This window comes from Arvicanthis niloticus, chromosome 2 (genome assembly GCF_011762505.2).
Source record: "Arvicanthis niloticus isolate mArvNil1 chromosome 2, mArvNil1.pat.X, whole genome shotgun sequence".
In the NCBI taxonomy this organism is placed as follows: domain Eukaryota; kingdom Metazoa; phylum Chordata; class Mammalia; order Rodentia; family Muridae; genus Arvicanthis; species Arvicanthis niloticus.
Genome location: NC_047659.1, coordinates 44,694,867 through 44,720,088, shown reverse-complemented (window position 1 = coordinate 44,720,088; position 25,222 = coordinate 44,694,867). Strand labels below are relative to the sequence as shown.

The following is a 25,222-nucleotide window of genomic DNA, read 5'->3' as shown; positions in this document are numbered from 1 at the left end:
GTAGCAACTTTTAGGCCCCCCAGTAGAGATATTCAATTGTTAGCCATGTCTGTAGTGAGTGTGTAGTAGGTCCTCAGCTGACTCTCATGCACATGGTCCTTGAACTGCACTTGAAGGACCCTCCTGATGTTAGCAGTTTAGCAGTTTCAAGGACAGAGATAGAGGATTTTATGAATGACCCTCTTTATGTTTAAGGACATCGTGATGAATGTTACAATAATAGCGAACATTTATTCAAGATGCTGAATATTAATACTATTCACTTTATTATTCCAGTCAATACACTGCTGTTCTGTGATGTATGACCTATGCAAGGCACATTCAGTTCTGTATTTCAGGTGTAATGAGCCACATCTATCTGTAGAAACATGAGCCTGTGCATTTTAACCGGATAATGACATAATACCCTGATATAGGAAAGAACTGATGGCTCGGAGGACAGAAAGAACAATGACACCAGGAACAATGGTGGAACAGGAGGCAAGGTCAAGTCAGGAAGGCCTTAACCGGTCACATGACAAGAGAGTAAGTCATATTCTGAAGCCACTAGAAAGATTTCAAAGGCTTTGACTCGAGTTTCAGGAAAATCACCCTGTATGCAAGCGACAGTAAGAGCCAATGTTCAAGGCAAAGAAACCCATTCATGAATTGCAGCAATCCAGGCAAACAATGATTGTGGCCAGGGTGAGTGGTGGAAGGGAGAGGTCCAGGTTAACAAGCTCACAAAGCATTTGGTTTAAGGGTTAGAGCTGAGTAGGATGGGAAAAAGAGTTATCTTAGGTAGAAAGATGATTTCTAGAGGTGCCAGGAGGCAGTTTAGTGACAGATATAGCTAGAGATAACAATTGAGGCATTGTCAGTGTAGAAATGAGAGTTGAAGCCTTGGGGATATATACATTGAGAACCTATTATTAACCGAGTTCCTGATATTGAGACTCTTTTGCTGGATACTGGAGACATAACAGTGAATTAAACAGAGAGGGCCTGCAGAAAAATCCTCAGGTACAACAATATATAAGGGCCAGGTGGGGAAAAAAGATGACATCCGTAAAGGAACCTAAGATAAAATGTCCAGAGATGTAGGAGGACCAAGAATGGGATACTGACAATGTTAAAAGAAGAGACTGTCTCCAGAGGGGGACCTAAATGATGTACAGTGCTTCTAAGACATTTGCCAGGTGCCTTGAGGAATGAACAGCACAGTGGAGATGGAGCACAGATAAATACATCTTAGTGCCAGGAGAGAGGGTGATACAGTTGAATGGACCCGGCCATAGGAAGCTGCTTCTGAGTTTTCCTACTCTCCCAAGGCAGGGGGTGCATTGGAGTGAGTGGATGCGCACCCCTAAATCTGTATGTCCAATCCTAACTTCTCAGCATCGCATTAGGCAGTGGGAGTCTTTGAGAAGTGATCAGGGCTCAAGTGGAGCCCTTATGAATGAGATCAGTGACCCTATGAAAGGAAGCTTAGAGCTCTCTCTTCGCCATATGAGGCTATGACTAGGTGTCTGCAGTCTTGACCCTCACCAGAATCTGAGCCTGTAGACTCCTGAACTCTAGAATTCTAGAACTATGGCCACTCTGACTGTTCAGAAGTTCAGTAAGGTGTATGCACTGGGCAAGTGTTTGGGCAGCTTCCTTAAACTAACTGTGCAATGTTTTTATTTGTGGGCTAATAACTAAATAGTCTTATTTATTTATTTATTTGTTTATTTCTTTATTTAAAGACTAATGAAGAATACATTTTGCTGTTAAAGCTGCCCAGTTTGTAGGCTAGTCAAAGCCTTATTTATTAATTAATTTATTTAAAGACCACAAAGAATACATTCTGCTGTTAAAGCTGCCCAGGCTATGGTAACTTCTTATGGCAGCTCAAACAAACTAAGATGGACCTAGGAATTCAGAAGACTGATGGGAAGAACCACTGTGGGATGGGAGAGGTTTTCTAAGTGAGACACGACAAAGGGCATAATGAGAAGAGGGTCTGTGACAGCCATGGTGGCACAGTCTCAGAACACGGAACGAATTTGCTTGCTATGCAGATAAAAATGAACAGTGGGGAAAGAAACACGACAGCCTCTGGGAGTGGTTAGAAAGGACCAGTGAGGAAAGAACACCGAGAGGGTTTAGGCTAGCTTCCGGTGAGAACCAGGATGGCTAAACAGGAAAACAGGAAGAACTGCTGAGATGCCAGCACAGAGGATGATGACCGGATGCTTCCGTGTGCAGGAGAAATGGAAGCCAGCTCTAGCGTTCAACTCTAGGATGTTAAAAACAAACAAACAAACAAACAAACAAACATCACAGCTGCTAGTTAAGCAATGACTAAGGGAGAGACCTGTGATATTAGCACAGACAGAGGTCTTGAGTACAGGCCCACTATAGGAAGGTGGGTGGAGGCCCAGCAGAATTTCACCTCGAAGGGAAGCTGCTAATGAAGGAAAACACACGGCTCGTCTGCAACAGCTTTTCTGTTGTTGCTATTGCTTGACATGGAGGAAGAATAGCTTCTAATGAGGGCTGGGAAGGCTTGGACATGTCCTGGGGCTGAGAATCTTTACATGATGTGAATCAGCCTCCCCCCCCCCCCCCACCCCCACCCCACGGTTGTTCATTATTGAACTTGTTCTGATCATTTTGATCTGTGAAGACTGACATGGGAAGAAGTAAGAACATTCGAAACCCTGCTAGCAATGAATTTAAGTTATTCAGCTAACAAATTCTTCAGCTGAAGTGATAGAGCCACTTTCGTTGCCAATTTTCTTTTTCCTTTTAAGGATCTCTGGGTGCCATGGTGCTGGCTGCTTTTCTTGAGGGAGACTTAAAGTTGGAGAAAGTGTGGAATGTTTTAGTTTCTGACATGGGGCACACGGAACGAGAGCTGGGTTAGATGAGGTACAGATCAACGTTACTTGTGTTCATTTTTTTGTCTAAGAACACAGCTGTCAAGTTGTCTCTTCTTTAACCCATGAATCAATGCTGTGGCCCACACATGGACAGTTATGGAGTCTGACATGGCTGGGGAAAGCAGGGGTTCTGCAGCTGTGTGTGGAGCTCCACAACGACTTACAGGTCCAGCATCCTGGACCTTGTGGCCAATTAGTAAATATCTGGGCCATGCGGATTTCTACATGTATTATCTGGTTTTATCTAAGTTAATAACAACTACACTAACATTTTAAAAAGATTTCTGTCAGGGATTGTTTTCCCTAAGAAAGAAAACACAAAAAAGGAACAAACCCATCTCAGTGGATATCCTCTACTGTTCATGGTGACATACACATTATTGTTCAAAGGAAAAAAGTAAAATCTAGGCAGTGTAGGAAGGTATGACAAGAACTTGATGTAAAATATCATTACTATCTTAAAAGCTCAGATTGCTAAGATGAATGGTAGCAATGTAAATTTATATTTATTGTGATTAAGCTTATACCTTCCCCCAAGGGTATATTTTGTTTGAATTCTTATTTAATGATTATTTCCTAACTACATGAACATACTATGATTAGCTAACCATTTAAAATGCAATTTTATCTTTATCTCATCTTGTAAGCATTTTGACTTTTCATTTTATAATGTTCACAAATATTAGTATAATATGCAAAGTGCTTTATACAATATCCCATGAACATAACTATGCATATTTACTTATTTGGAGTGGAGGTAGGATTCCCTGTCAAAATTGTGGGTACCACAAGCCTAATACGCATGTCAATGATATATTTCAAAGGTTTTATGTGAATCACAGGTAACTTTGAAGTCCCTTTTCATGCTTGGTTAAGCTACAGATCCCTACAGAGGGAGGGGCAGCCAGGTCTCTGTGCTCCCATGGAGGGCAGGAAGCCAAATCTCTGAACAGTGTGTACCTGGCTGCCATGATAGCTTACCTTCTGTTTCTCCTTTTGGGTCACAGATTGCTTGGAGCTTTCTATAAGGTGGAAAAGTGCTTCATGCTTCTTGGTACTCATCATTAATTTTTTCTTAGCCTAGAGACAGAAACACACAAACAAGAGGAGAAAGAAAGAAAGGAAGAAAGAAGGAAAGAAGGAAGGAAGGAAGGAAGGAAGGAAGGAAGGGAGGGAGGGAGGGAGGGAGAAAGACTGATATTTAGAGAAAAGCTCTTTTATTTCAGAATGAGGTTTGTTTGTGAATAAATGTGAATCTTTACATCTTTGTTTCCATCCTTCATCTCAAAATATGCCCAAAATAGCACAGCAGCAAGTATTTTGGTAAGGAACCACTGTGGGTTTTGTCATGATATTGGATATATATGAGAGTCAGATGTTTGCTATCTCACCTTGAGCTTACACTCCTCTGGCCTTGGCCCCCTGAGTGCTGCAGTTGCAGACATTCACCACGGTGCCCAGATTAATAGTTCAAATATAAAATGAAATTATGAGGGAGGGGGAGAGTCCAGGGCTCTGTCCTTGGGAATCAGGGAAACCCACTGTCCCCCTTGGAACGTGTGAAGAAGCTATGTAAGGGAATTCAAGGACAAAGCTGCTCACAGTCCCTCCTCTGTCCTAGGCAAGTACCTGCTGACAAACTTGGGTGAGCCAAGTTTGAGTACTTGGAACTCTTTAGAGTTTGAAACTTGACCTCTGAAGTGGACTGCACTTCACAACTGACACGTGAAATCTTTTCTCGTATTGTAATGAGAGGGAAAATAATTACAGCTCAAGAAGACTATGTGATTGAATGACTTTGCAATTCTTCATAAAACAATAAAATCATTAAAAAACAACTTTCAGAAACTGGGGGGGGGGGGATAATAGGAGGTAGATTTTGTTCTTTGAAGCAAACAGCTGTAGAACCTTGTCTCTAGCTTTTGATCCATTGTATTGACTTTCCTGCGAGAACTGAGTGTTTACAGATAATTGTTTTTCCAAGACAAACCTCTTTAAAAAGAAACCTCAGAAAATCAAGAGCAAAATTAAAAACAAATGATTGGAATTTTTTATTTTTTATTTTTTATTTTTTTGACTTTGAGCTATGTTCTCAATGTGACTCCCATGAGCCTCTTTCTGTCAAGACAGCTACCACAGGGTAGGAATTTGTCTTAAACAGTTTTCATCATGCTGAAGTCGTCAACTTCAGCATGGGCTTAGAAGCAAGCCCGAGGCCAGCTGCTTCTGAGATCATCTCTGATTATTTGGTACAAGTGGCTGTTTACTTGTAAAGGATCATTTGAGTTGTTAACATTTAGGAGATGAAAAAGAAAGAGATCCACTCTTGGAGTGCAAATCTTCTTCAAGGACATGATTGGATTTTCTTAGCAGATTCTCCAGCCTCTCATCCTTCCTTCTCAAAGCAACTACTCCTACACAGGATTATTCTAGAATAATCTTCCATTCATATGGGTCTCATCTGCTGTTTCTATAGCTTAAGAACCAATAATGTAACTCTCTAACTTCACAGATCAAACCACAACCTCTCTAGAAGGTTTTTCCTGCATTTGTTATCTAGCCAACTAAATTTTCAAGCAATTGAAAACTAGGAGCAGATCTTAGTGTAGTGTGTACAGAAGGTAGACCGTGTGTCATTGTAGAAGCAACACATGCATTCCCGTTGACGTCACCACACTCCTTACAACGCCCTCTCAATTGCAAGGTAGAGCTCTCTAACAACCTTACACAAATGGAGACCCAAACTGGTGTTTGTTACTTTTCCTAACTTGTAAACGTCACAGAGAGGCAGCCAATATGCTGGAACAGAGCAGTGACTCTGGAGTCCAAGAACTTCTAAGACTTTATGGTTTAACCATTAACCAGATTCAAAACTTTGGAAATGACCTTGACAGTGCAAAGTCACATATCACCTCAGTTGTGTGATGATGAATACATAAATATATACCACATAAGTGCCATGTAAATATTAGCCATTAGTAATAACCATATCATCCTCTGCTTTGGATGACTTGAATGACACATCTATATAATAACTCAGGTGAGTTTTTTCTCTTCAATAAGTGCACAGAAAAGCATTAGAACACATAAAATATGTGCACAAAAGCAGAGTCCTATCCTAAAAACTGACTTTATGTAGATGCTGTTAGTGGATACTTGCCTTGATTTGCTGATTCCAGTTATTGATAACAAGGTTTGCTGTCTTTTCCACTTCATTATCAAGCTATGGAAGAGAAAAACAGAAAGAAAAAAGTGTTTCATTCTTGCTTAGTCACTGCTATTGATTAAGTATCAATGAATCCCAAAATTCATAGGTAGAAACCTATTTTGCTACATCATTGCATTAAAAGGTGGGACTCTGAGAAGTGAATGGACCGTGTGAATGGAGCCCTCATTCATGGACCAGTGCCTGTGATTGTTTGAATGAGAATGGCCCCCATAGGTTCATATAGTTGAATGTCTAGTCCCTAATTGGTGGAATGTTTGGGGATTAGGTGATGTGGCCTTGTTGGAAGAGTGTCACCAGGAGTGAGCTTTGTGGTTTCAAAAGCCCAAGACAGCCCATCCCCTCTCTGTGCCTTAGGGTTAGGCTATAGCTGTCAGCTACTATCTAGCACCGTACCTGTTATGCATGCCACCATGCTCTCTGCCATGATGATAATGGACTACTCTCTGAAACTGTCAGCAAGTCCCCAATTAAATGCTTTCTTTTTATAAGAGTTGCCTTGGTCACGGTGTCTCTTCACAGCCATAGAATGGTGACTAAGACGATGCCCTTAAAAGATACCTCAAGGCCTCCTTCATTCTCATACCATGCAAATGCATAACATGAAGATGACCATCTATAAAGAATGACCAATTATTCACCATAGACCTAATCTGCTACTGCTTTGATCCTGGGATTCCCAACCTCGAGAACCAAGAGGGATGAGTTTCAGTGATGTCTAAGTCACCAACATACTTCAAACTCAGTTACAGTGAGTTACACTGCACTCGTAGTGGTGACTTGCTAATTCTGGCACATTCACTCTCATGGTTTATCTGAGCTTCAAAACCCTAGAATGGACATATCTGGGTTTGTCTCCATGTCAAGTGTCTCTTGATATGATTTACAAAATAGTGGTTTCTTTTTTCTTTTTTTTTTTTTTTTTTTGAGACAGGGTTTCTCTGTGTAGCCCTGGCTTTCCTGGAACTAACTCTGTAGACCAGGCTGGCCTGGAACTCAGAAATCCGCCTGCCTCTGCCTCCCAAGTGCTGGGATTAAAGGCGTGCGCCACTGCCTGGCCATTTTGGCCCACTATTTTAGTGGTTTCTAATCTGTAACTGTGAAAAGGCACGTGTACATGTATCATCTTGCTGAGGATGATCATTCCCCTTCAACATCAATTCATGTTGCAAAAACATCCACAGAGTGAGGACCAGAAACTTGATTTTCACCAGTCATTAGATATAGAGTACATGGTATATTGTAACAAATACAGAAAGAAATGGTTTTGCACAGTATGCCGGTTTTGACTGTATAGATGTAGCTGAGATGTAGAACAAATCTCCTCATAAAAATAAGATCTGCTTTGCATCCTTTGTGAGAGTGTGGAAGGGTCGTTGCAACACTGAACAGGAGATAATGGGGACAGGTGATGGAGGAGCATCCTGACATCAGCTACCTAATGTGCTGTGATAAATTGTCATGACCCTGATTAGTTTATGGTACTAAATGTCATCATGTTGCTATATGGTATGTCAAATATTTTGTAATTAATGAAACTTAGGCTTACTTTGAGTTTGTTTATAGGTTGCTGACAAAAGCGGATGGCTATATTGCTTTCAAGTGATCTTTGTAACTTTTAATTACCTAAGCTCTAGGTAGGACACCCATTCTGGTGGAACACATGAGTATGTAGACAAATGCTGGCTCCACTTTCCAACTTCACTCTATGAATTTATATTTCATTTCTTTCCATTCCTCTTCTACCTGGGTTTTCCCCGCTCCCATAGTTCTTTTGATTTACGACCCATCTGAAGCCCCTTTCTGGTAACTATCCTTTCCCCTTGCAAGGACCACCTGCTAAGACTCAGGTACTTCTTGCCTGCACTTGGCCCCGAACCTCCCCATCGGAGCACTGCAGCATTCCTTAGCAGCTATGCAGGCTGCATTGTCTAAAGTAGCTAACCACGGCGATACACTATACACAAGAGGGAGCAAGGCAGCACACACAAGGAAATTGTTTTGGAAGGAAGGCACATGCCCAGAGCAGAGGACACACTAGTGAGGAGCTGCTGTTCTAGATAGGAGTGCCTGGTGCTTCCCTTTAATCGGAAGGCCATTGAGAGCCGTACTATTATTACCTATAAGGAATCTCACACCAGTAAGCAGAAAAGCATCTTTTGAAACAAATTTTGCTTATGGGACTGGGGTGTAGCTCAGTGACAGAGCTAGAGTTAACAAAATTGTAAAGACCATTTCAAAAGTACTAAAAAATGGAAAATAACCTGACTTTACCATCTCAAAGTAGTTCTTATTAACATTTTGGGAAGAATCTTCCAGTGGAGATTTTAGTACTTATTAGATTTTTTTTTTCATCTCACTTTTACATTTGATACCACGGGGGTGGGGGTGGGGAATCTTGTTTTTAATTATGTGTGTATGTATATGTGTATGTGTGCATAAGTGAGTGTGGGTTCCCATAGAGGCCTCAAGAGGGCACTGGACACCTGCTGTTGGAATTACAGATGGTTGTAAGCTACATAATATGGGTGTTAAGATTAAATTTCCAGTCTTTCATAAGAGCAAGCCCTGTTTGTAACCACCAAGGCATCTTTCAAAAACCTACTATATATCTATATTGTCTTTGCAATGCTGAATATTGAACTCAAGGCTGGAAACCACTTAGGCAAGTGTGCTGTTCCTGAGCCAGGTCCCCAGCTCTCCTATAAACCTTTTAACGACTCTATTTTATTTATTCTATTGCTTGACTTCACCCTGATTTATTTTTAGTGATAAAGTAGTTGCTACCTATTATTTTCACTATATTGCAAACACTGTTTTATCAAACATTCTTGTTGTATTATCATTATTTTTTTCATTATACATTTCTAAGACCCACTATCACTGTAGCTTTTGCTCCATCAGCCGTAGACAGAAATCTTGCTCATGTGTTTATTTCTTTAGTCCTTTGAGTACTGTCTCAAGCTGGTTTTTAAAATGCTGTGTAATCAAGACTGATCTTGAACTCTCTATTCCCCTGCCCCCACAACCCAAATGCCAAGATTTACAGGCATGCAGCACAACACCCAGATTTTTTTTTTTTTTTTTTTTAACACAGGGTCTCAGTATGTAGTCCTGGATGGCTTGAAATTTACTGGCCTAGAATGCACAGAAATTCACCTTCTTCTGCCTCATGAATGTGTTTGGTTTGTTTGTTAGGAGTGTTTTATTATGCTGAGGTTTGAACCTAGGGCCTTGGGCATGTGAAGAAAGTGTATTTGCCATTGAGTTTTACCCAGCTTTAGAAATCTTGCTTTTAAGAGAAAAGCACAGCTACGACTCACTGATTTTCTCTTCTTCTCTTGCATACTCAGGACTTGGTGTGTCGGCTTTATTGCTTCCAATTCAATTGCTTTGCCAAGTTTTCTGGAAATAGAAAATTGTCTTGGGTTTACATCTAGTGTCCAAATTTGTTTCTCGGGGGATGAGTGAGTGGCAGGTTACAGCCACTATTCAGGGCGGGTTTGAAGTGGAGTATTGGCACCCACCCACTCTAAGTGTGTGACACCTCCCTTTGGAGTAGGGGCAAAGGTATGGGGGGGGGAGGAAGGAAGGAGTGGGGGGACAGTGATACTAGAAGTACTCACTGATGGAGGTCTGCTGCAGATTTCATGCTCTCTGAAGCCCAGGCCCAAGCAGTGCTGAGACAGCTAGAGACAAAAATGGGTGGAGATGAGGGTGGGTGGTCGTTCTCTAGTGAGCTCTGAGAAATGAAGCATTACAGCCCACAAACTGCCTCCACCCTCACATTCATTCCCTCGCTGGGGTTTCAATTTCTCCAGGAGATTAAATCCAGCCAGTATATGTATTTGTGCTACAGATGTTCTATTCACAGCTCCTCCCCTAACCCCGTGCTGATCCCATTTTTTTTTTTCTTTTAGATTTTCATCTTCTATTTTATGTTTGCAGAAAATCAGGGAAGTAAAGTGGCCAAGGAATGGAGCAGGTATATGTGTGTGTATGTGTGTATATGGGAGGACTCTAGAAGACTCTCACAGAAAAATCTCTTCAGGTCCCTCACCTTATAGATGAATAAAGCAAGTCTTTGAGGATGTAAGTGACAAAGGATTTGAGCCCAAGTCCCTGGCACATGCGCCTACTGCTCTTGAGATTGGAGCCCCAATCCTTCACCATACTGACTTTTAGGATAGCCTCCAAACTTCCCTGGTCCCGTGTCTAATAAACATAAAGGCCACTGTCATATTCCTGGGGGCCTATAAGGAGGACAGGAAGCTTGATGCTATCTCCTCCCACACAGCAGAAGTCAGCTCTAGGGAGTCTGTAAGGAGTCCTCGGAAGTCAGAACAAAGACATTAGTTAACTGCAGGGACAGAGCACATGCCGATTTTAAGGGGGAGGAAGGGAGTAAGCTGTAAGCTGCCTTCCTACTAGAAGTGGAATGGATCCAAGGTGGGCCTCCAGTGGCCTAGTCTACATCTTACACTGGGACAATTAAAAAAAAAAAAAAAAAAAAAAAAAAAAAAAACAGACCAAAGGCCAGCGTTTCTACAATTAAAGCAGCACCAGAGAGTGCCCACTGTGTGTTTCCAGAGACAGGAAAATACAGAAAAGATAAAACTAATCTGGACTCATGTGAAGGGCCTCAGTCCTTGTTTGTTCTGGTTAGGGCAGGGATGCTAACCGGAAGAAACAACTTGGAGCGTGTTGAAAACGTCTGACTCTGGTGATGGTCAGTTACCTGGTGTACACATCAGGTAGACTGGACTCAACACTACACTTAAAATAAGCGCTGCTGGATAACATGACTCACCCCTGGAATCCCAGCAACTGGGAGGTAGTAGCAGGAGGATCAGATCGCAATCAGGTAACACAGGGAATCTGAGATCAGCTTGGGCTACACTGACTCCACCACAAATAAGTGTTTACTATTTCATGTAAATTAAACCAAACTTAATTGTTTTTATAAGGATCTGAGAGACACTTCACTATACAGAAGCTCCCAGGTGATTGCACAGCTGCTGGATAGCTTGGCAGGAAATGCATCCTGCATGTGGGCCTCAGAAATCCAGAGCCCCCTGTCTGAAAGCAGATATTTCTGGCTGCAGGTTTTTTGTGTGGTCCTGGAAGACTCACTCAGCTTCCTGGAGCCGCATTGAACTGATCTTGTAAAATAAAAATGCATTGGAATATCTGTGAAAGTATCTAATACAGATTTTGATATGGAGAAATACTCAACCAACTTTTATCACTAGATACCACCACATCACTGCTGGCTCATTGGCCATTCTGAACATGTTGGCTCTTTTAATGCTAGGGTTGCAATGGTGGGATTTAGGAGGCAACTGAATTATTAGAACCAAACTCTAAAGGGCCATTCATGGAATTTCCCTCCTCCTCTGGTTCTCTGCTAAGCACACTTGCATTGATTCCTTGAATTCAGTAACTGTAGGGAGTGAATTTTATTTAGATTTTATTATATATATCATTTATGTTTCCATTAGGCAGGGTCTCAAACTATAGCCCAAACTGGCCTGAAGTTCCCTATGTAACCTAAGCTGGCCTCAAACTCATAGCAATTCTCCTGCCTCAGCAAATTTACCTCAGTGCCACTGCATTCAGCTTCATTTCCATTTTAAAGAGACATCTAGGCAAAAGACAATTGTCCCAGGCCACTCATTTGGTAAGTAGCAGATCTAGAGTTTAAACTGGGCAATCTAAACAGAAGTCTGTCTAAACCAGCCATGGTACAGAACTGGTTCCTCTGTAGTCTACCAAGACATTATCCTAATAAATAAAAATTGAGCAAGAAGCAGAGCAGTTTCAAAGCAATTTGCTATCACAATGGCGCCCCAGTGGGAGTGGGGAATGTAGTTCTAGAAGCTTCTTTTCTCCTGTCTGTTCTCTCTCATCACTGTCATCACAAGAAGCCCCATAAGGAACACTGCAAGTGCAGAATCATATCTGCATGCATTGTTACATAAGAGGCATCATAGCGAGTTGTCAACAATGAACCATTTTTAATGTTGCATTACTGGGAAGAATGCAAGCCAGACGCCTTTGTGCCTCACATGCTAAGGCTTCCCACAATTCCCTTCATTTATCATTCAGGCTGTATGTCACCACACAACCCACAGACACATGCGAATACACAGATGAGCCTGTCTGAACCCTGTACGGAGGTACAGGAAGAAACGGAGGCAAAGAAGACTGAGATCCCGGTCAAAGGTCACCAAGTAGAGATAACACCGTATTCACACTTCCTGCCTTTAAGACCTTCTGGCTTAACACTGCTTCCAAGATGAAATAGCACTACCAGCTGTGGGCCCACGAGTCATAAAGCCCCAAGATGAGTCTAGCTGGGCAGCCTATTAACTACATGGTTGGGGAGTTTTATTTCAATTGTTCAGCCTGGAGTTCTCATCTGTAAGGAGGGATAAATATGAGAGCTTTCAAGGGTTGTTATGAGGATTAAAGAGGAGCGTTTACCAAGCATTTGAGGCAGTGCCTGGCCCAGGATAAATCCTCAAGATCCAGAAGCCATGCTTGGTGAGATTGTTACCTGCCAAGTGTGGGGGAGGAAACTGTGAGCAAGCATTTCTATGTTTAATTTTTTTCTCTATGGGACTTTTGCCTTACCTTGGTAGTGGTACTTACTTTTTCTTTGTGGTCTGTAGTGCTTTGCTGAGCTTGACTGCCAGTTTCTGAAGCCCTTTGGCGTAGCTCATCTCCAGGTTGGCCCTATGAGCAAAGGGCTTATTGTTAAGTAGGATATACTAGTCAGAATTAGAAAGGACACACAGACAAAGACATATAGATATACAGACATACAGATGCACAGAGACACACAGGCGCACACACAGATACATATAGATATACTCACACATGTACACACATACACACACAGACACACAAACACATGTACATATACTCGGACACACATACGCACACAGGCACTCTGACACTCATACGAAAGGTCAGGCTGAAAGTGCAATGTCTTCATGAGGAAGAGATGTTTTTTTTTATTCACAGAAGGAATCTCTTGTCTTTAGGCAAACCCTTCTAATATCAAAGAGGATATTTCACAAACAGAAAGTATACTATTTAACTTTTTTTCTTCCAGTGCTATGGGTTGGATGGTGCTTCCTTCAAAGAGGTTGTGTGCTGAACTGTTGGGAGCCGACTTTAGCAGAAAGCGGCTAGATCAACTTTGCAGCCATCTGGAACCATATACCCTGATGAAAGACTTGGTTTTAAAAAGCCTTTAACAGCTGAAGCACACTCTGATAAATATCTTGTTTATCCCACATAGCTTGTTTTGCTGTTTAGTGACCTCAGCTGTATGGTGCACGTGGTAAAGTGTTTTCACCTGTGTTCTCCTGCTTGTGTATATAAATACCTCAGAATTCCCTTCAATAAGGGAGACTTGAGAAAATAGAAGAGACTGAATCACACCCTGTCTTGTCTCCATTCTTCGCGTCTCTTGCCCCAAGAGCCACACTCTCTCTTGATCAGAACACTTAGCCCCAAAAGCGTTGAGGCAAAGTGTTGAGGCAGAATGTGGGCCTCAACACTGAACCCCACTGTATTATCAGCAAACTTCCAGAAGCTAGAAGGGGACACAAGACAGCTTCCCTAAGTCTGTTCACAGAAGGAATCAACAGGCTGACACCTTAATCTCATCAGACTGTTGGTCTCTTGAACTATTACACAGGAAGCCTTGTCATTCAAGCCACCCAGGATAGGACACTTTGCTAGGATAAGCTTAGGAGACTGGCCCAGCTAGTAAGGGACACAATGGTCGCTAATCCCATCAGCTCTAAGCCCTAAATAGAAGCTGAGAATAAAATAAGTATGATTGAATCAACCACGTAGTAGCTTCGAGTGATCCTGCTGCCTTAATCTCCCGAGTAGCACACTATGTGCACATGCCCAGCTTAAGCAGTATTATCATAGAAAGCTGCAGTGTGGTCATCCATTGCTTTCTATGCAGAAGATAGTGGGAAGCCACCAGGACTTGAAGACATCAAACTGCTCTCTTCTCAAAATGATTTCACCAGGTCCTATGCCCATCAATGGCTCCAATGAGGGCATGCTCCTTTTCGCCCTTCTTCCTTCCTCTCTTCCTTCTTCCCTCCTCTGTTCTTTCTTTTTAAAAGATGACTTCTATCCACTTTAAATTTTTTACAAAGTTAATTTTATTTGTTTGCACACGTGTGTGAAGACAGCATAGTACATACTCAGAGGTCAGAGGACACGCAGAGGATCCACTTTCTCCTTCCACTGTGTAGAGCCTGGGAATCGAACTCAGGTCATCAAGCTTAGTGGTGAGCGCTTTTTCAAACCGAGCCATCCGTAAAGAACATTAAACCTGAGGGATGCACAGTTCTTAGCTCCCAAAGTAAGGGCACAAAACAAACAGTACAATTTAATTCTTTGAGGAGGAAGACAGATCCAAAGGATCTTGAAATATCCAAAGAGAGATAGCCCAGAGAGAAGAGTGTGGTCCTCTACACCATTGTCTTCCTGTATGGGCTTCTAGGTGAAGACGATGATGCTGACAGGAACAGGCTCTCCTCACAATTCAATTTTACTTCCAGAATCTTCTCACAGACTCTCCTAAGGGTCCCAGAGGCTGAGTGAAAGAGAGACAACTACCACAGGGAACTATTGCTTTCCTTAACACTGGCAACTTCATCAGATTCACAGGGGAAAGAAGATGGGGGTTTGGTGTCAGGAGCAAGCTCTTTGCTTGTTTTCAGATGGTTTGGCAGATTCTGAGTCTGGCCGTCTCTGCTCTTGAACACCCAGTCATAAGTCTCTCTCTTCTTTCTCCAAGATCCCAAGAACACATAGCACAGGGTAACTTTGAATTCCTAGTTCTGCTTCATCTCTTGAGCTCTGGAATTATAGGTATGTACCAAGTTGCCTAACTTCCACAGGCTTTCTCTCAAGAAGGTAGATACCCACCTAAGGAGATCCATTTGCCAAGTCAGAATTTCTTGCATGGATACCAGTGTCAGGTCAGACTTGTAAATTTCCAGATTAAAAGTCCTGTCACGTGCACATGAAGATTATGGATCAAAGTAATGTCCTCTGTGCAATGAAGTTCATCCTCTTTGTGACTATGCAGATACTTTGTGACTATGCAGACCTGTGCTCTGTCTGTACACAAAATAGCAATGCCTAACTTTATTGGGCCCTTACACCATGCAAGCCACCATTGCAAGCATTTTAGCTCTTTCCTTTAAAAAAAGTATTACCTTTGTTTAGTGGGTGGGGAGTGGGAAGAGCACGCTTGGGGTGGAGAGAACAGGATGATGACAATGCAGGTTTGGAGGTCAGAGGACAACTTGACAGAGTTGGTTCTGTCTTTTCACCATGTGGATCTGAGAAGTCAACTTAGGTTGTCAGACTTGACGGCGAGCCCCTTACCTGCTGAGTCATCTCTCTGGCTCATATTTTATTTGTGTTGAACCTACAATGACTTGCATGAGGTGGACATGATTTGTCTTCCCATTTTGAGGAGGGAACACCATGCCCAGGGTTTAGTTGGCTGCTTTACTGAGGACACCTGAGAAGGAGGTGACAGAGCTGGCTTCCCAAGCTGGGCAGTCTAGCCAGAGCATCTGCTGCCTAACCATACCTCTCTCCCTTCTCGAAAGGGGAGTCAGAGCAAAGTTCATTTTAAAATGTGTAGCACTGCTCACTTCAACACTAATTGTGCTGTTGTCACTCACTGTGGTGTGTGTGTGTAGTGTGTGATGTATATGTATGTAGATATGTGGTATGTGTATACGTGAGTGTGTAGTATATGATATGTGTGTGTATATTTGTGTGGTATGTGAATATGTGAGTGTGTAGTGTATATATGTGTGATATGTGTATATGTGAATGTGTGTATGCATAGTGTATGATGTATATGTGTATATATGTGTGGTATGTGCATGTGTGTGTGTGTAGAGTATGATGTGTATGTGTATAGATGTGTGGTATGTGTATATGTGAGTGTGTGAGTGTGTTTGTGTGTAGTGTATGTGTATACATGTGTGGTATGTGTATATGTGAGTATGTACATGTGTGTGTATGGTGTATGATATATATGTGTATAGATGTGTAGTATATATATATATGTGATTGTGTATATGTATGTGTATATATTATATGATGTGTATGCATATATATGTGTGGCATGGATATATGTGAGTGTGTGTGTGTGTGTGTGTGTGTGCAGGCATCCTGAAGGATATCTTTCATTCCTTTCAGGCAGGCTTCCTGCCAAATAGACTGGACCTTGGCATTTCCTTGAGGCAGCACAGAGACTGGTTTCATAGCACTCTCTTGAAGGGAGCTGCTTTATCACAATCCCCACTCAAAAAGCACCACATGTGCAACAGGAATCTGGAGGGACAGAGCTAATCTCAAACTAAGTCATGGATTTTTTTTTTCCCCCTTGATAAATCAGGAAGAAGACAGGAAGCACATTGTGTTTAATCTCATCCTCTCTCATTGTTTTCTTCCACTCTGTAGACACGATTTCCAACACGACTGAAGCTGTCTTGTCCAAGCAATGGTCTTTCATGTGCACAATTGATAAGGTGCATGTACTCGCCTTCCGGTGGGTAACTTTAGCTCGAAATAGCCCAGTGAGGTTTTAAAGATTCGGAGTGAGGGAAATGACATATTAGCTTTCTTTTTTTTTCCTTTTTTTTTTTGTTTGACATATTAACTTTCAACCCATTTACGTTTTAGTTTCCTCTCAGCAAGCAAGGCAGGTCAATATGTTTTTATTAGTAACAATGAAAATCAGCCAAGAAGTAAAAAAAAAAAAAAAAAAAAAAAAAAAAAAAAAAAAAAAAAAAAAAAACCCTAGTGTTTGACTTAATCTTAAAGTAAACCATCCCCTCGAAACAGAGATGGAATGTAAAATACATGGTTTCTGATTTAGAACTTTTGAAGCAGCACAGGTTAGGCTGTAAGAAAAGGTGACTATGTTCATTTTAGAAGAGCCTGCTCTAACAAATTTATGCAGAATAATTGTTTAAACTCCCCTAGCTTCCTCGATGTCTATGAAGAGTTAGTTACAATGGAATGAAGATCTTCCGGAAGGAAGCAGGTGACCATGCCCTAGCTCTGAATTAAGGATTTTATTAATCTCAGTAGACGGTGCTTCCTCACTGTTTGTCACCCCTCAGTTTGCACCAGAACCAGCTTCTAGTTAAGGTTGGGTATATGGATGTTTTCCATTCAAGCCTTATCTCTTTTCTTTTAGAAAGGTAGCCACAGCTCAGTGTACATAAAAGGTACCAGAGGCTGTGTGCCCTGGAGTATGCCCAAAACCCTGCACTGTAGAGGTAAGGACAAGAGAATCAAGAGTTCAAGGCCAACCTGGTCTACATACTGAATTACAGTCTAGCCTGGGCTACATAAAGAACCAGATGCAGGCTCAAATAAATTCTACCTATTTCTCAAAAATTAGCAAAGAGGGTTAAGGAGGCTGCCATGCAAGGACAATCAGTAAGAGATTTTTTGGCAAGTAAAGACAGAAAGGCATGTTTTAAATGTGGCAAGCCTGGACACTTTGCAAGAGATTGCAAGGTAGAAAATGAGTTAAGCCAGAGACAGCCCAGAAAACAGCCTGGGCTCTGCCCACGTTGCAAACGTGGAAGGCATTGGGCTAGTGATTGTAGGTCTAACAAGACGCACAAGGTAACACCCTTTCCCATAATCAGGGAAACAGGAACAGGGGCTCCAGGCCCTGAACCAACGCAAGCCAAAACAGGCTTATGGAGCAGTCAGTGTCCTACCAGCAAACACCAATCCCTTTCTGAACTCAGTCGAGCAACACCAGGAAGCGTAGGACTGGACCTCAGTTCTGCCACCCACACAGTATTAACCCCAGAAATGGGACCTCAGGCCTTACCCACTGAAGTGACTTTATCAGATCAGCAATCTAATTTGTATCAGGCCATAAAGGCTCATGAGTTACATCACCTTAATTCTAAAACTTTAAAAGTTATGTTTAAAATTACCAGAGAACAAGCTAGACAAATTGTCAAACAATGTCAATCGTGTGTTAAACTTTTACCAGTTCCTCATTTGGGTGTAAATCCAAAGGGACTGATACCAAACAGTATCTGACAAATGGATGTTACTCATTATAATGAATTTGGCAAGTAAAATATATACATGTATGTGTAGATACATACAGTGGTTTCATTTATGCAACATTACAAACTGGAGAAGCACGCAAGCATGTGATCGCTCATATGCTTGCTACAATTGCTGTATTGGGTATGCCTAAACAGATAAAGACTGACAATGGCCCAAGTTATACAAGCTCCAGTTTCCACCAATTCTGTGAAAAAATTGGGAATACTACATAAACAGGTATTCCATATAATCCAAAGGGCCAAGGTATGATAGAAAGGGCACATCAAACCATTAAATGTCAATTTGAAAGAGTGGCTGCCAAGCGTGGAGTGGAGAGGGCCCCAACATTTTTGCCGCCCAAAGTGGGGCAGCTCAGGCCCCAACAAAAGGCAAACAGGAGAAGACTGGCTTCCTTGTGGTTAGAAGGAGGGTCTCAAAGCCCACATCCTTCAACCAAGCCACACCTATTCCAACAAGGCCACACCTCCTAATACTGCTACTCCCTGGGCCAAGCATATTCAAAGCACCACAGCTGGGTAGAATACTTTCTATTATGCATAAACACCTGGGTTCAAGCTCTCAGTACTACCAAAAAATAGAAATGAACCAACAAGGTAGGTATCGGCAATTAGAATCAAGTCAAAGCTCTATCATTTTTGGTGCCTCTGTTCTCTGACTAGCCATTTGACAATTATCAGTTGCCACAAGTCTGCTTCCTGAGAACAGTTTGTGAGATGGGGAAGCTTCTTGGCTGTCTAGGCTGGACTTGCTGCTCAGGCTGATACAGGTGACACTCAAGCTAAGCAGCTAGAAGTCTCTGATCCTAAGTCTTCCCATTACCAAGCTCAGTGTGTCCACAGGGCACAGGAATATGAAGTACTGTGATAGAGGAAGTCAGGCTAAGCAGACAAAACAGGAAGTCTTCAGAGGGTTTAGATAGAAACCCAAATTTTATTCTAAGTGCAGTCATATCATATGCACAGCACACCTGTTCTGAGTAACTGGGAGAAGAAATGAGGGGGAAGCAGAGCCTGCCTACCTCTTCTTTCTTAACCCTAGAATAGCTGCATAGGTTCCTCATGGACCCTGTCAATCAGAGAGTTTAGAAACTACTGGGCTTTGTGACACAGGTGTTCCTTCATATCAAAGTGAATCAATACCACCTGAGTATGTTGGGACTTGCCTAGCAGAGCCCCAAATTTGTCTGCCTATTTTGAGAGTGCTTTTGTACTAGGTAAAAATCAAATAACTACCTCTTGCATATTCCATATACCAATGACTTCAGGACCTATAAAGATACATCCACGCCACTTTAGCAACCAAGATTAGATACATCTAACACAGTGCCTGATACACAGATTATATTAGATAAATGGGCTCTTCTGTGGTTTTATTTTTCTAGCTTTTGTTCAACTATAATATAAACAATAACATCCATGTTAGCAAATGTGAAAAGGACATCCAGATGTTGATTCTCAGAATTTGTCCAACGTGATATTTGTGATAATAACTGCCTGAGGGTATAAACTGACTCACACACACAGCTACAGCCATTCATGCAGTGAGCCTCTGCTCATACCTCCTGCTCTGTACCAGACCCCAGTCACATTGAATAGAAAGACTCCCAAGGTGTTTGGCCCTGATTCATGGAGAATGGTAAGTGAAGAAAGAAAAACAAGGCAGTAAGAGCTATGTGCTACACAGCTACACTCAGACTGGGAGGGTGCTTGAAACTTCAGACCTGAGTAAAACCAGACCCTCCATAATGAAACACTGACTATCAAAGAATAGATTTACCAGAACCAGACAAAGAAGGTGAGGATGTACCTACCAGGAAACACAACAGCAGCCTGAGATAATGTGATGGCTCTGTGGGTGGTGGGATACTGTGGGAAGGTGTAAGTGATTCAGGAGGCAGGAGAGGGTAAGGAATGGAGAGAGAGAAAGTGGAGGCAAAGTCTCCATCTCAAGTCCTTTGTAAAATCCTATGAGGTCTGATTTTTGTTCTAAAGGAGTCTTGGAAGGTTTTTTTTTTTCTTTTCTTTTTTTAACAGGATCAAAGTCACAATAGAAAATACTATGGAGACAAAAGGCCACAAATACAAAAGCAGTCCCACCTTTTCTAACACTCGAACACCCCACTCAGCCAGCTGCGCTTGTGCACAGTACAAGCTCCAGGGTTTCAGGACAGTAAGCCAAGACTAGGTCAGTCAGGCCCCTAGAGCCCAACTCCTAACTGTTGGTGCCTCTCTCTAAATGGCCAGTCTCAGGAAGAACAAATGAGAGTATACAATTTACTACCTAACGAAACAGTGGGCTAGCCATCTCCTATCTAATCAAATACAGTCTCACACATATGATCCAGTAGACAAGGCTAAGTAATTGCTCTCAAGTATCATACATATCTATTATAAAATAACTATCATAAAAGGTCCCCATTCTCCTCTAACCCCCACCCAGAATACCTGATATGTTTCTGTCCACTCTTTTATCAGTCATGGCCTAGTAAATAAGTTTACCTTCTACACTTCGGACTCCCTGTTCCGAGTTCCCAGCATAACAGATATGTTAGAGAGAAGGACAGGGCCTTGGCCCTCCAGCAAGTTGAGAGAACTCTGCTTGGATTAGAAACAGGAGTTCCTGTGAAAGGAGGAGGCTTTGAGCACCTTAACACAAAGGATGAGAGCAGATTTCATTTCTGCCTCTATCTGTGCTGCTCAGTCAGGTGCTGTGGGCAAACACGGGGACTACACAGTTGCAGGACAGTCACCCAAGATGGAAGGTGCATCAAGAGACAGATCAGATCTCCAGGTGGAAAGGGAGTTTACAGGAGAGATGAGGACAAGGATAGACAAAATCATGGGTACAGACAATCTCTGGCTACAGGGCTTGGTCAGGTAAATTAAAGGCACACTTGAGGTGCCTTATAAATATATTAGTCTAACACAGCACTTCTCAAACTATGGGTTGTGACACCTTTGGAGGCTGATTGACCCTTTTACAGGGTCAATCAGATATTTATATTATGATTCATAACAGTAGCAAAATTACAGTTGTGGAGTAGCAGTGATGGTAATTTTACAGTTGGGGGTCAGCACAACATGAGGAACTGTATTAAAGGGTTGCAGCATCAGAAAGGTTGAGAACCATTTGTCTAGCAGGCGTATCTGCTTTGGAGAAAAGCTGATGAACCTGCTTTGGACATCCTGTATTTGCAGTTCTAAGGGACATGTAGGAAGAGGATGTACCCAACAATCTATCACATATGTGTTGGAAGCTCAGTTAAGACTTGTATGGTAGTATTTGTCTGGAAGTTCTCAATACGCAAGGGAGCTGAGGTTGGAAGATTATTCTAAAAAATGAGTAGAGGCAAAGATTTTATTTCATTTTTTAATGCCTTTTGTTAATAACATCACAATGAGTCATGCATGGTCTGCTACCTCCCTTCTTCTGTTTTTAATGTCCATGCTGGTGACTTGTCCATTTGAAAATCTACTCCCAAGCTCTCGTGCAACAGAACAATTGATCTCCTATCACAGCTGGTTTAAACATTAGGTGATGTGGAGAGATAACTCTCATAACATAGTATCTGGAAATATGCCTCTGTCATTTTAAGTATGGCTGGCAGTTGTGCTAAAGTGGACCTGAGTGCTTTTGATTTTAAACATAGTAGGAGCTGCTCTGGGTTTCTGGCTTAACTGGACTTCGAGACTGCACAGAAAGGGAAATGGCAGTAGCTCTTTGGACAGAAGAAGCTGAGCATGGCCATGAAGTACAGAATATCCAGGCAAATCTTCGTTTCAATAACCTGTGCAGTTTTCTAGCACCTCCAATCAAAAGCAAGACGTAGCTGAACTACAGAAGGTGACGGTATCTGGGGTTGCAACTACTGTGAGTCCACTCCTACGCATGCGTGAATGCAAACTCCACTGAGCGGACCTGAATCTAAGCAGACTCCCAGGCAAGGTGTCTGGAAATGTAAACCTCCAGGGATACTGAAATTCTTATTCTGGTAATATAACTATGTCAATAAAAAAAAACTTCATTGATCGTTTACATATTTATTCATCCAATCTGCCAATATTTACCAGCCAGCATGATCTCTGCCATTACGCTGCTGGCTACTGGATTTGCCTCGTTGCCTCCTGGTCCCTCACTCTTGTTTTGTATGACTGCTATACTCATCCCAAGAGTAGATTTTCAAGTGTCTTATGAGGCCTTCCTGCCTATATCTAATGCAAATACAATGTGTTATTGATTTGTGTGAAATAAACCCGCACATTTAGGAGAAGAATAGCCCTGACCTTGGTGCTGAAGGAAGACATTTATGAAGAGATGCTTGTACCCCTGTCTTTGGCTATCAGACTATTGAAACAACAGACCTCAAGAAATTACAATTTTCCCTAGAGCCTTAGGCTGGAACAAAGAAAAGGCTGTGAGTCTGGTACCAGCCAGAAGGGATGACTGTCCCTTAGAAATGGATTTTTAGTTCAGACAATTCAGTTTGTAAGAGCACCTCGCAGAATGGACTATAGCTGAGGCAGTGATGGGTCAGTGATGGGCAAAGCTACACCTTGACCTCAACTTCAAGTGGGTTACCTGGGACGTGGTCTTGTGGGTCACTGGCTGTCCTTGTTTGTATTTGATCTTCCTGATGTGGCCATACTGAATAAATATCCTTCCTTTGCTTTTCACGGTTGCTTATTTTGCCACCCAACACACACGTGTGTGTGTGTGTGTGTGTGTGTGTGTGTGTGTGTGTGTGTGTGTGTGTGTGTGGTGTGTGTGTGCCACGGTGTATGTGTAGGTCAGAGGACAACCTTCCAAAATCAATTGTCTCTTTCTGCCATCTGGATTCTGGGCATAAAGCTCCACTTGTAGGCTTGGCAGCAAGCATCTTTACCTGCTGAGCCACGTGACCAGCTCTAGTTTGGTGTTTCATTTGTTTTGCTTGAGATATAACCTCACTATATATCCTGGGCTGGCCTTGACTTTTCAGTCTTCCTGCCTCAGTCTCTCAAGTGCTAGGATTGTAGGTAAGCACCACTGCGTTAAACAAGAGCCAGCCTTTTGTGTTCTATGTGCTTAGGGAAGTGATTCCTGGAGGCCTAGAATAAGCAAGAGTGGGTGTGTGGCAGGTGCACACACGGGTGCAATTGTTCATCCTTGTGGAATAGTTTTGTGGCATCAGTTCAAGCACAGCAGTATAAGGCAGTGATTTCCAAGTCACATAACTCTTGGAGGAGAGGCTTGGCCCAACCCAGGGGATGAAACAGCATCCATCTTTGCTAACTAACTCATAAGGATGTAAAGTAGAAATACACTATAAGGAAAATATTCATCTATTAATAAAGTATGTGTGTTCACAGAAAACTGTCCTCTGAATATACAACCCTCAGGTTAGCTGCATAATCAAACAGCTGAGCAAGCCAGGGAATCTGGGCATCTTAAGTAGGAGGGTCACTTCAAAGGAACAGTTATCAGGAGCCAGTATAATGTGCCTCAGTAGTGGCATTTTGGTTGAGGAAAAACCATTTGGCCGCTCCAAGTTAGCTTCACAAAGTGTCTGTCAGCGTTATTCAAGGTCAGGATCTTATTGAAGCATTATATCTATTCTCTGCATTTATGCTATGCAGCTTTTAACTCAGGAATGTGCTTGCAATTTTACTGACCTCCAGCAACCTCTAGACTTTCAGATTCTAACTCTTGTGCACGAGGAAGTAAAACCATAAAGGGAGATCTCTTTATTGCCCAAGAGTTCCTTCTTCCTGGGCATGTTTGCCCCTTGAGAATGTGGAGACGGAAGCTTTCCCACATTAGAAGGGAGGATGCTGGTCCCAGGAAAGGACTTCAGGAGAAACACAGGTAAGAAGCCAAGGCTCTGGCTGTAGAAGAAAGTGAAGCAGCAGGTGAACATCTGGATAAGGGAAAGCATGCAGAGGGTAGAGAAGCAGTGGGCACTCCAGTCCTGCCAGCTCACACTGGAGCCTGCTCTAGCCGTGTCCGCTTTTATCTTCTGTTTTCTGTCTTCCTAGCTGTCTACCTGGCACTATTTTTGAACTCTTAAGCACCAAATAACGGAGACCAGATGACTGCCATCTGGCTCATCTGCATGCTCAATCAATATATAGATTCTTCCTGCTTTTCAGAGAGAAGAGACTTTTTATTTAACAAAGAGTTGGGTTTATAGAATAGTTAACAGGTCTCGCTTAAAAATAATGTCCTTTGAGAGCCAATAAAATGTTTCCTTATAGAGAAATACTGTCCCAGGTACCCTCGCCCTTTTCTTTTTCAGGAAATCAAGACAGGTTGATTGTTAGAAAGGAAGCAGCTCTCACATAAACCTTTCTCTTTTATTCCATTTGACTAATTTGCATCTTTCTTTATAAAAAGCCTGTTTGAGCTCTCCCAGTCATTGTTCGAATAAAGCTAGAGTTCTCCTTTGATCTGGACTTGATAATGAAGAATACTTTTTTTTTTTTTTGTAATTATCAAATCATAATTTTTACTTTTTAACACAGGGGTTATAAACACAAAAATGCAGGATGTGGGGAAGGGGATGGCACAGGAGCATAGGTGTTCAGGGGGAGTACAGATATCTTTCAGAAAACTGATATCTTTTTTGTATGGCACATATGTAAATGCATGTGCGTTTGCATGTGTTCACGAGCACACATATGCATGTGTGTATGTGGTATGCTGAGGACTGAATCATGGTCTCACACATGTTACGGAAGCACTCCATCACAGAGCTACATTGCCAGCCCCATAATATTTTAAAGTTGAAACTATTTCCTTTCAAAACAGCAATCTCTCTTTAAAAAGCAGGTTCAGAATATTTATCACAGAGGTATTTACCATAGCCTAAATGCCCCCTTATAAGCCAACTTCTTTCTGGGGTTCTTTAATTTTAAGCAGACTTTTCCCTTCCTATATTGCC

At 42.1% G+C, this 25,222-nt stretch overlaps 1 protein-coding gene across 1 annotated transcript in view; it reads right to left on the bottom strand.

Annotated features, from left to right (window-relative positions):
- The window catches only part of Nostrin (nitric oxide synthase trafficking), a 62,641-nt gene that overhangs the window by 27,029 nt on the left and 10,390 nt on the right, over positions 1-25,222 (bottom strand). Inside the window, exons 3-7 of the mRNA XM_034495331.2 lie at positions 12,787-12,870; positions 9,759-9,821; positions 9,456-9,537; positions 6,067-6,129; positions 3,888-3,986 (exon numbers count right to left, since the gene is read on the bottom strand). Of these exons, the coding sequence (XP_034351222.1) occupies positions 3,888-3,986; positions 6,067-6,129; positions 9,456-9,537; positions 9,759-9,821; positions 12,787-12,870 (391 nt within the window). The remainder of the gene's footprint in view (positions 1-3,887; positions 3,987-6,066; positions 6,130-9,455; positions 9,538-9,758; positions 9,822-12,786; positions 12,871-25,222) is intronic.